The 17,155-nt window shown below is 53.0% G+C and overlaps 1 protein-coding gene across 2 annotated transcripts in view; it reads left to right on the top strand.

Annotated features, from left to right (window-relative positions):
- PAX7 (paired box 7) overlaps positions 1-17,155 on the top strand; it is a 99,354-nt gene that overhangs the window by 49,090 nt on the left and 33,109 nt on the right. For both annotated transcript variants that reach the window (XM_061187056.1, XM_061187055.1), the window contains exons 5-7: positions 4,762-4,961; positions 11,853-12,018; positions 13,461-13,663. In XM_061187056.1, coding sequence (XP_061043039.1) covers positions 4,762-4,961; positions 11,853-12,018; positions 13,461-13,663 — 569 coding nt within the window. The remainder of the gene's footprint in view (positions 1-4,761; positions 4,962-11,852; positions 12,019-13,460; positions 13,664-17,155) is intronic.

Genomic DNA, 17,155 nt, shown 5'->3' with positions numbered 1-17,155 from the left:
AAGAGGCAACCAGCTTTCAATGCATGGAGGACTCAGCCCCAGCCAGCGGGGCCTCTTTGTGGCCAAGTCCACCTAATCCTATTAATTTAACTCAGAGGCTAAAGGGTTCCCAGGGGCGGGGAGGGGGCGAGGCAGCACAGGGGAAACCAAAGTGAAGGTGATGTGGTGGCATCAGGGCTCTTTGTGTCCCTTCTCCCAGTCCAGTGGGACCAAGAGACCCATAAACAGGCAAGTTTGATGTCTCCTGATGAGCTTTTTTTTTTAAAGAGCTCCTGACTTATTTATTTATTTATTTATTTATTTATTTATTTATTTTTGGTCTGTGTTGGGTCTTCATTTCTATGCGAGGGCTTTCTCTAGTTGTGGCAAGCGGGGGCCACTCTTCATCGCGGTGCGTGGGCCTTCCACTGTCACGGCCTCTCTTGTTGCGGGGCACAGGCTCCAGACGCGCAGGCTCAGTAATTGTGGCTCACGGGCCTAGTTGCTCCGCGGCATGTGGGATCTTCCCAGACCAGGGCTCGAACCCGTGTCCCCTGCATTGGCAGGCAGATTCTCAACCACTGCGCCACCAGGGAAGCCCTCCTGATGAGCTTTGAGAGCTCCAAGGATGAGCAGTGAAACCAGCCTGGCCTGTACGGGCCCAGGAAGGCTTCCTGGGGGAGGACACCCACCATCTGGGTTCTGCTGGATGAGCAGGAGTGCGTCGATGCCCCTTTTTTCTGTTATTATCATTAGCCTCATCAATAATAATAATAATCCTTCATGTGCCCTTTACATGTTCCAAATTACTCCCATAGTCTTCATTTCATTCTGTTCTCAGAGCAGTCCAGTGAGGCATGCAGGGTTGTATCATTATCCTCATTTTTACCTCTGAGACAATGGAGGTCCAGAGAGAGGATGCAACTTGTCCAAGGCCACACAGCAAGGGTGGAGACAGAGCTCAGAATCCAGGTGTCAGGCCTCCCAGAAAAGGACTCTTGACTAGACCAGAGCTGCCCCAGAGGGCCCCCGAAACTCCCTCTCAATCTGTCTTTCCTCCCCATCCCTCTCCAGGAATGAGCGTGGGCTTACTGGCTATGTGGCCTCTCTCAAGTTACTGAACCTTTCTGAGCTTTGTTTCCCTATTTGTAAAAGAACCAATAGTGCCAGCTTCATAGACCTGCCATGAGGATGGCACACCAAAGAAAGGCTCCAACCTAGCATGGGAGGGGGGGGTCTCTTCCCCTGGGATGGGCCAGGCTGGAGGCGGGACATCTTTTCCAGGGGCCTGAAGTCACAGACTGTGGTCCAGCTCTCTTGAGATCTCTCTGCATCTCCCAGCTACTGGGACATGGCCCTGCTCTCCCCACTCAGCATCCAGAAGGTTGTTATGGCAACCACCATCATCCTAGTGGATCGTTCCAGATCTTTTCAATCAGCAGAGACTTGTGGGCCCTGCTCTGCCTTTTCTAGTCTGGGTTTCCATCTGGGTGTCTCTCTGGGCTCGAGGAGATCCCAGATCCGTGCTCAGTAAGGGGCAGGAGGGACAGGGAGATGAGGAAGAAATAAACACAGAATTCCGTGAGGCACCTAGAAAGCCAGAAGTACTTTGGATGGCAAGAGCATCTGATGCACATGGGGCCTGAGTGGGCACTGAGGCTGGGCAAGGTCTAGTAACAGAAGCACCTTGAACTTATCTCCAGTCAGTCATTTGCTACCTGCATTCATGACTTTGATTACAGTCCTACAGCCTATTCTATTATTTCCCTGATATTTTACTTGGTACAAAAGTATCTTTAAAAACTGAATTCAAGGAAACGATTTCTCTTGTAAATGAAATACGCCTATCACGTTCTATAAACAGACGGGAACCATAAAAACAAATATCCTAAAAACAAACAATGTCATTAAATTCTACCTGGAGACTAGTGCATGCAGAAAGATCTTGAGGCCTGTCCTCTCCTTGCTAAAAAGAGAGACCAGCGGTGCTAAAGACACGCTGTCCTGTGGGGTAGCCACCAGCCCCGTGCGGCTAAGTAAATTGGAAGGAAAATGAAATAAAATGAAAAACTCGGATCTTCAGTTGCACTAGACACATTTCAAGTGCTCGGTACTACACGTGGCTGATACTACCATATTGAACTGCACAGACCTAGAACATTTCCATCATCACAGAAAGTTCTATTGGACGGCACTGCTCTAAACTGAGCTGAGACTTAATCAGGAGGAGGTTTCTCCCAGGACAGGGCTGTGCCTTCTCCATCAGGCTGGGGCTCTCCATCTCCTCCCCAGTCTGACCTCACAGCTCTGAGTACGATCTCTACCCATAGGTTTTGCCCCCAACAGCCCTGCTTCCCATCTCAGCTCCTGTCCGAGCCCAAGGGTCCCCACTGGAGGACAGAGCCCGGTGTCCCATTCCCCATCTACAGGCTGGCCTCCCTTCCTGCCTGCCAATCTCAGCTTCCTCCTTCTGAGGCCCCAAGGGCTCTCTCCTTGTCAACGTCAGAAAATCGAAGTTATGCAGTGAGTTTCAGGAAGTGAATCCTTGGGATTAGTTGTGTTTGGCTCTGAGCCCCGGACGTGCTGGGGAAAGCACCCCAGCATGCCAGCTGTGACCGTTCTGGCCTCCTCTTAGTGACAGGGAGCTGGGCAGCTGGGAAAGGGCAGGGGGGTGGCTGGATCCGACCCCAGGTCTCTGCCTTTAGGGGTGAGGCAGGCAGCGATGAAGGCAGGTCTCCTTATCCATTGGTTCCCTTGTTGTGTGGCGTCACAATCAGCGGCCAATGAAAAGCAGGGATGACCTCCCAATGGCCGTGTTAGCAGGATGGGGGAAAGGGGATCTGGGGCAGAGGAGCATTGCCCAAGACTGGATGATCTGCCAGCTGTGGATGCAGCCCCACGATAGCATCACGCATCATGCCCTTTGAAACGCCAGGCCTTTGCACATGCTCTTCCCCCCGCCTGGAATGCCTTTCCCTTCACCTCCACTTGACATCTAAGAGGTTGCATTAGGTGTTTTGTTGTTTTCAGGGATGGGGGACAGTTGTCCCTTGTGGGAGGAGCCTAGACCTATCTGTATAACCAACATTTGAAGCCACTGGGTAAGAACAGGATGGGGGACAGGAGAGCAGGGTCTGAGTGTGGGTGTGGACACTTGCTGAGGGACTTTGGGTGTGTGATGTTACTTCTCTGTGACTCAGTTTCTCCCATCTGTAGTGTGAGCACATGATCTCTGAGGCTCTTCCAGCTTGACTCAGGTGAGCTTCCAGAACACAGCTTACGTAATCTGTGCATGACACATAGCAGGTGCTCTGTCAGTGCTCTGGGGAATGAATGAAGACAAAACATAGATGTGCTTCCAGAAAAACCAAAGATGGAGATGGAAAGGGAGGGGAGAGAGAAATGAAACAAGAAAAGGCAGAAAGCAGGAGTGGGGAAGAGGAAGATCATCTCTGCCTGCTTTCTCTTTTCCCTTCCTTGGTTTCCTCTTCTCACCAGCCTCCTCCTCCATGCTCTCTACAGTTCCCCCAGGGCTCCTGAGGGTGCAGCTTCAGAGCCCTGGCTAGGGAGCTCCTTGCTGGCATTCCTTCTGCTGGATCAGGGATGGGCAAGAGGCCCAAGCTTGATGGGGGTGGAGAGTCAGTTCAGCCCCCAGGGTGTCTTCAGCCCTGACTGCTGAGGAGCTTGATCAAGCCCTTCTTGCAGCCTCCATCACCTGGACCTGGGACAGAAGTAAATTCCTGTCCTGACAGCCCATCCAGGGCCAGACTCCTGGGCTCTCTCTGCACAGGAAGCAAAGGCCTTCACCTACCCCTAGGCTCCAGGGTGGAAATTAATGGGGATGATGTGGTGGGAGTCATGGCCATGGCCAAGGTCATCAGGTGAGGTCTCCTCCAGCCTGTAAGATCACTCGGTGATCCTGGAACATCCCAGGAAGGGCCTGGGTGTGGAAGTCACAGCGTCCAAACCCTTCATACTGTAAATGGGGAAACTGAGACCCAAGGAGGGAAGGTAGCCTTCCTAGGGTCACTGTTCAGGGCGTTTGGGAGAGAACCAAGCCTGGAATCTAAGCTTCCTGACTGCCAGCCCCGGGCACAAGCATTTGCTCCCTTCCTCCATCCTTTCCTTTCTTCCTACTTCTTCCTTGCGTTAGTTTTTGCAATATTTTCCAAAAATGCAATAGTGTCATTGTTTAAATGATCATCATTTAAGAAATACTAAACCATAAATAAGTTTTTAAAAGAAAACAAAAATTCTGTCACCCTGAAGGTTAACATTTGTTAGTCTTTGGGGTGTAGTGTTCCATAATGTATTACGCATGCTTTTTCCAAAAGTGGGATTCACCTCCACACCCTGGTTTGTACCTTGCCTTCTTCTTAAAGTCAGGTGTATTGAGGTGCAGTGAATATTCGGTAAAATTCTCCCCTTTTTGGAGACTATAGTTCTAGGAATTTTGACAAGTGTGTTTCGTCATGAAACCATCCCCTGAGTGCTATGTCATGGACATCCTTCCGTGTCAGTAGAAATAACCTAAATGCCCAACTACAGGGGTTATTTTTTTTAAAGGAATGGCTGGGCCATAAGGTATTTAACCAATCCCCTAAGGCTGGGCAGAGAGGTTGCTTCCCAGCCTTCACGCGGATAAATGGTGCCGGGGGGAACAGCCTTCCTGTGCTCAGGAGGGACCTGAGCCTCAGTGCCGTGGTGGCCTGAAGGTGTGCACAAAGCACCCCTCCATCTCACTGGGTCCCCACTCTCTTCCTCCCTCTCACCTGGCTGTAGGCAACCGTCTGGATGAGGGCTCCGACGTGGAGTCAGAACCCGACCTCCCTCTGAAACGTAAGCAGCGCCGCAGTCGGACCACGTTCACAGCCGAGCAGCTGGAGGAGCTGGAGAAGGCCTTCGAGAGGACTCACTACCCGGACATCTACACCCGGGAGGAACTGGCGCAGAGGACCAAGCTGACGGAGGCACGAGTGCAGGTGAGGGGGCGCCTGGGGGCTTGTGCAGTGGGCATCATCCGGAGACCAGGATTGGGAAGGTGGGAGTGGCCAGGGTCAGAGGGCTTAGTGGGCACCCCCCAGGGTGGGGATGGAGGGTCTGCAGCAAGTGATCCAGGAACCGTGTAGACAAGTATTGCCCTGGCACTTGGTACAGAGTAAATGGGCAGCGAATGTTGACTGATTAACTAATCCCTAGACAGTCCCAGGGAAGCCAGGAGCGGCAGTGAGGACTTGGATTGCCTTCATCCTCCTGCCGACAAGAACTTCATGGGGGGAGGGGGAAGGGGGGAAGGAGGGATGGAGGGAGAGGCAGAAAGGGAGAGGAGAAAACGGTGATGGAGGGAGGAAGGAAGGACATTGGTTCAGCCACAAGAGAGGGAGCTCAGGGAGTAGAAAAATCTCCAAATCTCTGAGGAGGGGAGGAAGTAATCAGGACAAAAATTCCAGAACAGACGTAGCTTCCTAAGATGGGTAATGAGTTTCCTGTTATGGGAAGCATGCAAGCTGACTGGGAGCATGTTCCTGGTGAGTTAGAAGCATGCGGGGGAGGGTGGGCAGACCTAGAACACGCCCTCCACACCCTCAAAGTGCGTGGCTCCTAATCAGTGGGCCTGGGGGAAGGGAGGGCATGGAAAGAGCAGAGTCTGTCTGGGGTTCAAGGCCTGCAGTGGGGTGGCGGGACTTGCCTCCGCTCCCCAAGCTGAGCTCTCAGATTCGAGGTCTACAGTTCTCTAAGTCAGTCTCTAGGGGCCCGGCTGGGACAGGCTCAGGCTGGGTGGCTGGGGGAGCGTGCAGAGGAGGAAGAGAGGGGTCTGATGAACAGCTCCTGTGGGAGCCCATTCTTGGCCTGGCTTCTCCGTGAATGGGGGAGGCGGGTCTACAGAGGTCCCACCCCCAACTGCTCACTGGGGGCGCTTCTATCTTATCCAAGGGGGACCAGCCTTTGTTGGGCACCTACCTTATGCCAGCTGCAGTGCTGGGGGCTACTTCCACGTGACCTGGTGGAAGCGCAGACCACCGTCTCAGGTCGGGATGGTCACTCCCCAAGCCACAGGCACAGAAACTGAGGCTCAGAGAAGCGACATGGGGGGGGATACAGAGCTCAGCAGAGGCTGAGCTGGGCCTGGAACTCAAGCCTGATGGATGCCAAGCCCAGGTTCTAGCCATCCAGAAGGAAGCAATGGACTCAGAGCCTGAGACTTGAAAGCAATGCAAACTGGCATTTAAGCAATCCGGGGACCAGCGTACCTCCCTCTGCCCTCCCCACCCCCATCCTGCAGTGGGGGACCCTTGGCTGCCACTGAGGGAGATCCTGAGGGGAAGCGGGCAGGCGGCAGCAGCCAGCTCATCTCATTCCTTCCCCTCCTCTCTGGGGTGATACCCGAGCCTGCCCCCCAGCCCCCAGCCTCCCTCCCCCGCCTCTGATCTTCCTGCAGCTGTTCTCCTGGGCACATTCCTGGGTGCTTTCTCATTCCCACGGCTGGTGGCCACGGCTGCTTCCCACCACCTGGAAGCCTGACCGCTCCTTGTAAAATTTCCTGGCTGTCAGGGCAGTGCTTTTATTGGCCCAGGGGACTCAGAAACAGGTGTCACTCAAGGTCCAAGGATGGAGGGGGGCCTGGGAACAGGGGGGGCAGCCAGAGCCCAGGCAAACCCACGGTGAGGGGACCAAGGCCGCCATCCTCCATGTGCTGACTACTCTATCAGGCTCTGAGTTCCCCCGGGGTGGGGCGGGATCTCCCCCCTCAGGCTCTGAGCTCCCCCAGGGCGGGGCGGGGTCTCCCCACAACGCTTAGCCTGATCCCAGCAGAGGAGGGATCAGTACATGTTGAGTTTTTTAAAAATGAACAAAGGCGGACCCAAAAATCAAGACAGGAATAACAGAATATTTGTCCCAGAGAAGAGAAGGCTTGGAGGACACAACTGCTCTGAGAGGCCCCTCGGAGTGGGGGGGAGACCAAGGCCGATAGGACAATGTCCTCAATCCCATATAAAGGTCTGCAGGGACAGAAACACAAGCTGGGGAGCCACAGGCCGGGCTCCCATCGGTTTCTGCCTCTGATCAGCTGTGTCACCTTCAACAGGTCAGCTTTCTTTCCTGAGACTTAGTCTCCCATCTATAAATAAAGGGATCAAACTAAATGAGCACTAAGGCTCCTTAAAGTTCTAGGATCCTGACTTATTGACGATCACAGCTGTCTTGTGAAGTGATGAGATCCCTGTAACCGGAAGTGTTCAAGGAAAAGTGCAATGTCCAGTGGATCGGAGACCCTGGTGAGAGGGTTCCTGCTGTGGACAAGGGGGCAGGGACCTTGAAGCCCTCTGAGCACTGCTTTGATTTTAGGGCTGTATACTTTTAAGGTCTTGGCGTCGGATTCTAAGAGTCTATGATTCGGGGATTTTGCAGTCCTATGCCATCACATTTCAATGGTGCTGGGAGACGGTGGGATACTGGAGTGGTTCAGAGTGGTCTCGGAGCCAGACGCCCATGTGTGAATACCAGCTCCATCACTTACTCCCTCGGTCCTCAGTTCCCTCATGTGCAAAATGGAGATGACAAAAATAGAGTCCACTTTGTTCTAAGGATTAAATGATTGCATGTAAACACACAGCCACAGAGTCAGGAAGTGCTTGGCACACAGAAGTGCCCTGAGTAGGGGCCATTATTATTAAACTCCACCTATTCTTAGTGGTTCCAATTCTGGCCACCCTTGAAACTCCAGGTTCATTCATCTGGCAGTCATACTGGGTACCTACTATGTGCCAGACACTGTTCTAGGCACAGGGGATTCAGCCAGACAAGAAATCCCTGCTGTCATGGGGCTGATGCCCAAATAAGCAAGGAAGCAGGTAAATATAGGTCAGATGGGGTTCTATCAGTCAACCGTGTCACCCCCTCTGCCTCCCTTCCAGCCCTGCTCCCCAGCAGAGGGTCGGGAGCCTCCTTCTGAAGCCTGCAGGGCATTATATGGTGTTATATGGTACCCCCGATGGCTGGTGGAGACGCCCCATCTCAGCCCGCAGAAAGCCCAACCACCATGAAGGGTAGGAAAGGGGCGTGAGGCAGGAGGACGCATGCCTAGGGACCAATGACTCCTTGCCCTGGAAGAATCTTCATTTCTAAACAACTGGGGTCCTGAAGCCAACCTTGCATACATCTTCCTTGCAGGTAAACAAATCTGTTTCGTCCTGAGCTCCAAGAGCCCTGAGCCTGTGTGTTTCTTCTAGAAACAGAGGCTGCAGGTCTGATAGGTCCCGAGGCCACCCCAGGTGTCTCCCACAGCTGCCTATGAAAACATCTCATCCTTCAGATGACCAGCACCGAGAGACCAGGGCTGTGTGCAACTCTCTACATGTGGCCCCAGTTCAGAGCCCTGCTATTTGCTTGGGGGTGAGCTGGGCTCATTCTCAACAGAATTCCATTTTGGAGGCGCTAGAGGGACTGACTAAGTAATAACTTACGCCAAATCCTTTCATTACACTAGATGACATTTTTGATGCGTTTCTATGTGCCAGGCACGATGCTCAGCACCCTACATACATTATCTTCATCATCCTCACTGTAATCTGTAGGGACGATTAGTCTCTCCATTTCGTAGGTGAGAAGCCTGAGATTTCACTAAGAGAAGCAACTTCCTAAAGACACACGTAATAAGTGACTGTCCTGGGACCCGAGCCCAAGTCTGTCCGTCGTGTTCTTTTCCTCGGTGCTACATTGAAAGAAGGGCCAGATGAAATGTTCAACTCGGTAAACTGACGCTTCCTACAGTGTCCTGCTACCAGGGCTAGGTGTTGAGGGAAGGACCAAAAGTAAATAATAAAATGCAGCCTCTCCTTTTAAAGAACTCAACCCTGATCAGGGATTCTGGGTGGGACACTGGGGCCACCACTGTCCCTCCTGGAGCCTCCATTTCCCCATACGTAAATAGGAAGCTTGCAGTACATACTGGCTAAGAGCCTTTCCAGCTCAGCCATCGGAGGCTTTCCAGCAGAATAAGAGTTGTAGATGCTGTTCTAAGTAAACACTTTGCCTGTGTTAACTCCTTTGAGGTCCAGAACCACCAAGAAGGTAGGTGGTTATTAGCAACAAAGAAAGTGAGGCCCAGAGGAATAATGGAATTTGCCCATCTTAGCTAGGAGTCAGAGGCAGGATTCAAAGCCAGGCAGTTGGGCTCCGGAGTCCCTGCTCTTAACCATCATGTCACATCTTGTGAGGACGGAGGTGCCTGCTGTGGTGGAGGCAGCCCTGGGGAGACAGGACAGTGAGGAAGAAGAGGGGAGAGGGAAAAAAAGCAAAAGACGTGTCCTCTCCTCCAGGAAGTCCTCCTGGATGCTGAGAGGAGTTGGAAACCCCTCCTCAGACCTCCTTATAGCACCTTGCATGCCACCCCATCTGAGCTGACTGCACCAGAGAGCAGCTGTCCTTTGACTTATCTGTTGTGTGCCCAGGCCAAGGGCAGCTTGAGGGCTGGGACTGTGTCCTGCTCACCTTCTATCCTTACTGTCCTGCTTGACACAGAGTGGAGTCCCAGAAACAGTTTGAGATGGGAAGGAGGGAAGTAAGGAGGGCGGGAAGGAGGAGGGAAAGGAAGGGAAAGGGGGAGAACGCTTCCAACTTGGTTGAGTCCTCTTTGTTTGAGGAACAGATGACCCATGCCGAAGAAACAGCTGCATGCAGCAAAACTAGAGCACGGTGTCCCAAACTTAAGTCTTTCTCTGACCATCTTCAGGATTTTGGCCACATTTGCATATTATCTGTATTGTCATTTACTTTTTAAAATAAGATCAGTGTATTTTAAAATAAACATGCATATCACTCTCATAAAAAGGAAGGCAACTGGAAGCACTCACACAAGGGAAAACAAGACAACATGGGAAAGTCCTGCCGGAAAACATCACCTGCCAGGGCGTCCTCTCTGTGCTTTAAACAGGGAGATTGGCAAGTGTTAGGAAGGCACGAAGGATGCTGAGCGCCAAGCTGAGACTTTCTCTTCCACACACCCCAGGCCCAGAAGAGATGGGAGTGGTTCAGGGTTATTTAACCTCTGTGTCACTCGCCTTTGGGGATGTCTCTCCACCTCGGAGTGTAGGAGCCCCACCCTTTGGGAAATGCTGATTTAAAACAAAGCTGTTCCCCACACCCTCCTTCTGAAGCAGGGAGCAGATAACACTGCCCATTCCTCGCCAGTTCAGAGGCAGCCTCAGTCGGACTGGCAGGCATCCATCCCACCCAGGACGCCCCTGGGGAAGCCCTCGCTGCCTTGGGGAGGTGGGGAAAAGCCAGGACCTTCATTTTATTTGGGAGCCAGTTTTTGATCTTGATTTGGCTGCCATATCTCCTTTTTCTGTGAATCCTTAACGGGTAAGAGCCAGCTGCTCTGTTCATCCAGCTTGGTAAGCTGAACACCGTTTCTCCCCTCGGAGAAACGACAACCGATACCAGGGGCCATAAACACCCCTCCATCCCTGCTGAGACTGCCCTCAGGTCAGCAGACATCGTCCAGAGGTTTGGGTGTCTTAAGTGATCCATGCCAGGGGATCCATGTCTTCACCCACCAGGGGGGTACTCCCCACTGAGCCTTGTGGCCAAGCACCAGCAAAGGCACACCAGAGCCATCTCCGTCTTCCACTGTTCATTTGTTTGTTCGTTCATTCATTCATTCAACAAGTATTCCTATAGAGCTGTGAGCTGTGGGCCAGGAATTCTTGGCCTCTGCCTGTGAGGCTTAGGGCCTGAAGGGGAAACAAAGAAACAGATAAAGACAATAATTGTTTGTATGAGGCAACTCACAGCTGGAGGCCTCCTGAGAGAAGGGGATGGAGACCTGCCTGGGTTTACTTTTGTGGCAGGGATTCCTTATTGGAGCAGGGGGGAGGCATTTCTGCTGAGCCCCGCAGGCCAAGGAGCTAGCCCTGGAAGAGTGTTTAGGTTGGAGGGAACAGCATGTGCAAAGTCCAGAGGTGGAGAAGCAGTCTCTCACAGCAGCCCCGTTTTGCACACTCATTCTTGTATTAATATTTCTCTGGCTTGTCCCAGGGAATTTGCTGCAAATCCAGACAAGAAGGTTCTAGGAAGTCAGACTGATTGAAGTTTGAACCTCACATCTATTACAGACTAGCGGTGTGGCCTTGGGCAAGTGATTTGACCTCTTTGAGCCTCAGTTTCCCCTTCTGTAAATGGGACTAGGAGGGCAGGCCTCATGGGTCTATGTATGGACAGACATACGAAGAGCTAGCACAGGTCTCGGAGGAAAGGGAGACTCAAAGATGTTAGGTCATCTTCCCACTGGTGCTTAATCAATCCCTGTGTCTGTGGAAGGTGGGCTTTCCTAATCAAGGGGGCCCATGCAGCGAAAGCCAAGCAGGGCCTCAGGCTCCGGACAAAGAACTAGCTTTCACATCTGAGTGTGGCAGGTGGGTCTCAATTCAGGTGGGTTCCGGATATGTGGCCTCCTCCCTGGGGGCTTCCTGGAGGAGGTGAGGAGTGAGCATGTGTACGAACAAGGATGGTCATACATCTTTGGGGGCAGGAGCAGCTGCAGGGAAAGAGCACTGGACTGAGAGTCACTCAGACCTGGCAGTGCTTCTCCGACCCACCCTGTCACGTGGACAAGTCCCCCACTCTCTCTGGGTCTCAGTTTGCTCATCTGTAAAATGGGGATCATGATAATGACCTCCTCACTGGGCGGTCGGGAGGACAGAATGGGATTGTGCCTATGAAATCACTTTGCAAACTGTTCCGAGTTGCAGGGAGGTGGGGATCTCCTCCCACGGAAGAGGATGCTGGCTCGATGGAGGGTATAGCCGTGCCTCAGCTCCCTGCCAGGAGCCAAGCTGAGGGCTCTCCATGCTCCGCTCTCCATCCCCCAGGTCTGGTTCAGTAACCGCCGTGCCCGCTGGCGTAAACAGGCAGGAGCCAACCAGCTGGCAGCATTCAACCACCTTCTGCCAGGCGGCTTCCCGCCCACCGGCATGCCCACGCTGCCCCCCTACCAGCTGCCAGACTCCACCTACCCCACCACCACCATCTCCCAAGGTGAGTGCTCAGCCCCATCCTGGCATCTCAGCCACACCTTTCCATTCCCCTCCACCCCCACCCACTCCTTCCTTCCTTAACAAAGAAGGAATAAAAGGGTGTTTGGTTTCTTTTTTTTTTTTTTTTTAATTTAATTTAATTTTTTTTTTTTTTTTATGGCTGTGTTGGGTCTTCATTTCTGTGCGAGGGCTTTCTCTAGTTGAGGCGAGCGAGGGCCACTCTTCATCGCGGTGCGCGGGCCTCTCACTATCGCGGCCTCTCTTGTTGCGGAGCACAGGCTCCAGACGCGCAGGCTCAGTAGTTGTGGCTCACGGGCCCAGTTGCTCCGCGGCATGTGGGATCTTCCCAGACCAGGGCTCGAACCCTTGTCCCCTGCACTGGCAGGCAGATTCTCAACCACTGCGCCACCAGGGAAGCCCCTGGTTTCTTTTTAATGGCTGTTTGTCTGCTTTCATGTGGACAGACTATTAAGATAAAAGAGATGGGGTCCTGCCCTTGAACTGCTTGGCTCTGCATCCAGGTGAAGATAAACAAGGTCGCCTCCATGCATACGTTTAGAACAGAGCTTCTCAAACTGTAAAGTCACGTGCATCTCCTGGGTCTTATTAAAATGCAGAAGAGATGATGGTGGGCAGAGAAGAGTAACTCCCCTCCCTCCCTGGCTCCTGGCCCCCAGTCTGCCCTCCCCTTCCCGCCCTCCGCCCCCAGCACACATTAAGAATCCTGCTACTTGACTTCTGCCTCATGGAGCCCCGTGGCCTCCTCTTAAAGGACTGGCAGGCTAGAGTTCTAGAAGCTGAGGAGAGGCCTCCCTGTGATTTTTGATGAGAAATTGAACTGTTGCCAATGGTGATGGTCCCATCTGCTGGAAGGCTACGTGGAGGGGCCGTGACAGAGAGGAAGAGCAGCCCAGCAGCTAGGAACAGAACGGCAGTTCAAACTCTGACTCCCCACTCGCTAGTCTTGTCACCTTGCACAAGGACCCTGAGCCCATTGAGCCTTAGTTTCTTCATCTGTAAAATGGGAATCACTCTTGCTTCATACCCTTCGACACTATTTGTAAAAGCACCTGGTGAGTGGTCGGCGCTCACAAAGTGCTATCGGGACAGGCCTGGGCAGATTGACACAGTCCTCAATGAGATCTGACTTTCAGTCCAGATAATGTTTATTGAGCACCTACTATGTGCCAACCACTGAGAACAAGGCCAGCACGTAGTAGGTGCCTAGAGATTGTCTGGAATGTTGATTGGCGGTCAGTCAAGACTTGCCAGTCCGTAGTGTCCTGCCCAGAAGCCAGTCGTCCCCTCCCCACTCCATCTGATGGACAGAGGCTGGGAGAAGGAGGAGGCTCAGGTCTTGCCTTCCAAACAGGAAGTACTTGCCCTCCCTCGCCCTCTGGGGTGAGGCCACTTGCTCAGGCCCTCTCCTGGGTCTCTCCACAGATGGGGGCAGCACCGTGCACCGGCCCCAGCCCCTCCCGCCGTCCACCATGCACCAGGGGGGCCTGGCTGCGGCCGCTGCAGCCGCGGACACCAGCTCTGCTTATGGAGCTCGCCACAGCTTCTCCAGCTACTCCGAGAGCTTCATGAACCCGGCAGCGCCCTCCAACCACATGAACCCTGTCAGCAATGGCCTGTCTCCTCAGGTAGGTGTCCCCGCCCACCGCCCAGGGTCCCATCACCAGATGATCGCCAGCCCAGCCAGCGAGGGCTCTGAGGGACACAGGCTGACTCTCCCTTGGGGAAGAATGGCTGTTGGACACCTTGAGAGAGTTTAAGTGGGAGGCGGGGATGCTCCTTCCATTTTCACTTGTCACTATTCTGTGACCCTTCACCCTGGGTTTATCTTCTTCAAGCCACAGACCTGGGTGACCCAGCGGGCAGATGCAGAGAAAAGGTTTCCATCACAGGTTTCCATGTTTCTCACCACCCAGAGCTTATTAAACTGGCCCATCACCCACCTCATGGCTGTTCAGTCCATAAAAGTCAGGCATTTTCAGCGCGTTGATGGAAGCCTTGCACCATTTCCTATGGGATGCTCACTGGTTGGGGCTTTGTTCTAGAATCGGGAGTCTTTCCTGGATTCCATCCTGGGCTCCACCTCCCACCTTGGTCACTAGGAGTGACCAATGAGTGAAAGGAAGGACCACGTACTACTGGTGGAGAGAACTGTGGCAATGGGTGGGGAGGGGAGGGATGGTTCTAGCCCGGGAACTCTACTCTCATTGAGTCTTGGAACTCTGTTTACTCACATGTGATTGGTTGCTGGTTAAGTCACTCATTGCCTGATGGTGCTATTAGAAGTGGTGGGACCATCTTTAGATGGAGCCAGAAAGACAAGGCTGAGGCTGATGTGGTTATTGGTGGGTTTGGGGAATAGGACTCAGTGATGCTCCAAATCCTAGTAAATTGGAAGAACTGCTGAGCTCATTTTTGTCACTATAACAGGCTCTCAAATATCCGTGGGGGAAAGAATTGAATCCAAGTCTCATTTTACCTTGCCTCCCATTTTCTGAGACACCTCTGTCACGTCTATGGTGAGAACACATGGGATGCAAACTTATCTGAACAGCTGTAACGTGGTAGAAAAGGTGAGGCTTGGAGGGGGTTTAAATCCCAGCTCCACCGCTCAGGGTGTTAGGCTAGTAAGCATCTTTGAGCCTTAGTTTATCCCCCATTAAACAAAAGAGTAATTAAACAGAGAGCTGCTAACCTCCTAAGAGGGGTGTTCTCTGCATTCAATGTGCTAACAGGTCAAAGCACTTAGCACAGAGCCTGGCACAGAATAAGGGCCAAATAAACATTAGGTCTCCCGCTACCCCCCCCCCCCCCCCCGCCATTGCCAGGACAATATAGTTAGTATGAGAAATGTGTTACCTAAAGAAAAGGACCAAAGAGAAGGTCAGCTACATCCCCCCAGGCCACTTCCACCCAGCTACCTGTTTTTGTAAGTAAAGTTTTATTGGAACACAGCCATGTCCCTTCATTTACGTATTTATTTATGGCTGCCTTTGTGCTACAGCAGCAGAGTTGAGTAGTTTCAAAAGAGATCACATGGCCTGTAAAGCCTAAAACATTTACTATCTGGCCCTTATAGAAAAAAATGGCTACCGTTGGTCTAAAATATTCCCCCAAATGTTAATTTTCTGCATGTTTGGGGGTCATTCTTATTTGCCTCAACTAATGTGTGTCGTTGAGGACTAATTGTATTTCAGTTCCATCATTTACTTATGGGTAAGATCCCTTTCCCTCTCTACACCCCAGTTTTCTCATCCGTGAAACGGGATGACGTTAGCCCCTACCTCATAGGGTTGCTGAGGATTGAATGAGATGACCGAGGTAAAGCACTTAGGCCAGGTCCGGTGCAGAGCTGAATGCCCGGTGAATGGAAGCCGCTGAAGGCAGAGCTCCCAGTGGGAAAGCACCAAGTCCTCGTGGCCCCCACTGCGAGGGTGATGCAGCCTGTAGACCAGAATGTTTTTCCGGTAGAACCTCATTGGCCTCTTTGGGGTTCAAGGCCACCACCTCCATCTCATTAGTGCCGAGGACTAACGGGCCAAGCTAACCTTCCAGAGCCAGGTTTAGACATGACAGGATCCAGAGCTGTCTGGGTAAGGATGGCTGCAGAGACCCACAGTGCCCACACTCGAGAATGTGGTCCAGGCCTGGCCTTACGGTACAAAACAAACTGGAGGAAATCTGAAGAGGGGTGTTGAGATCAAGTGGACCCTCCAGCTCACTTTACAGATGGAGAGCCAGGACACGTTGGCTGGGCCGGGCCTGAGAGTCCAGGGCACCTGGCTCCCTGACCACTGCTCTTCTGTGTCCACCCATCTCCATGCGGTCTGAGGTTTATCCCCAGAGCAACACTTCTGTCACAAGACAGAGGAGAAACCCGCAAATCAAGGGGCCCCTGGCTTCTGGAGCATGGTTCAGCAATGGTATTAAAGAGACGATGTTCCACGCACTGTCTGAGCCCAGAATTGAACCTCAGGGAGGGAAGGAGAAGAAGGAAGAGAGCCTGCCCCACTTCCGTGAGCAGCCAGACCAAACCCGACCTTTTCCCCACTTGAGTTGGACCCTCACCCCTCCTCTGAGAGACCCTCAAGGCTTCCATCCCATTCCTCAGGGCAGAGAGGCTGTGCGGGGCGTGACGGATTGCGTGAACTTCGGGAATCGGGAGGTTCCCACCAAAGGTGTGAAGACAGATGGAGGGTCTGACAGGGGCCGAGGGGACCAGGAGGTGAACAGCTGCTGGAGGGCAGGGAGAGGGCTGCGTGCAGGGCGGACATGAGGGCAGGGTCAGGCTGTGTGTGCTTCTGTGTGTGTGAACCTCCAGGTTAGGCTCCAAACACTTCCTGAAGGAAGGGGGCAGCGAGGGGGTGTTTAGGGTCTTATATAGAAGTCCCTGGCATTTCTGAGCTCTGATACCCTGTACTCCCTCCCCCATCTGACAGGCCAGTTACACATGGTCAGCAATCTCTGTGGTCTTGGGGTTCGTGCGGGTTCTCCACCAAGAGAGGTTCATTACCATGTCTGTCTTCCCAGCAGGAGGGGTTTCTCCATAGCTCACCTGGGCAACAGGGGGAGGATGGGCCCCACTTGGGCTGCGGGGCCAGCATACCCCTCCCTCCTCCAGGATCGCAGGTCCACGGTCGCCCAGATAGCCTCGGCCCTTGTTCTTACAGAAGCCCAAGGGGATGCAGTCGGGGACCCAGCTGGGGCTCTGCTGAGCATCTGCTTGTCACACCGACCGGCTTGCCGCTGCCTGGAGAGGACCTGCCTCCTCCCCGCGGGTTGACCCGGGTCCTGGCCTCAGACCCAGCCTGGGAAGTGGGTGCTTCCAAGCCTCAGAGCCTCCCCGGAGAGTCTGCCCAGCAGAATCTCACAGAAAAGCCATTTACTCATCTCAGCTCTGGGCCTGTCCTCTGGCTCTAATATAACACATAGTTCTGGAGTGCCGGCTATGGGCCAGGCACTGTTCTCGGCACTTGGGATGAATCAGTGAACATAAGGATGAAGGTCCGTGCTCTAGTGGAGCTGGCAGTGCAACAGGACAGACAGTAAACATAATAAAACAGCAAGGCATGCAACATGTTTAATAACAACGTGGATGAGGACAGCTAAACTTTCTGAGC

This window comes from Eubalaena glacialis, chromosome 3, assembly GCF_028564815.1.
Source record: "Eubalaena glacialis isolate mEubGla1 chromosome 3, mEubGla1.1.hap2.+ XY, whole genome shotgun sequence".
Taxonomy (NCBI): domain Eukaryota; kingdom Metazoa; phylum Chordata; class Mammalia; order Artiodactyla; family Balaenidae; genus Eubalaena; species Eubalaena glacialis.
The sequence above is the reverse complement of the archived record's forward strand: the minus strand, read 5'-3'. Positions and strand labels throughout refer to the sequence as shown.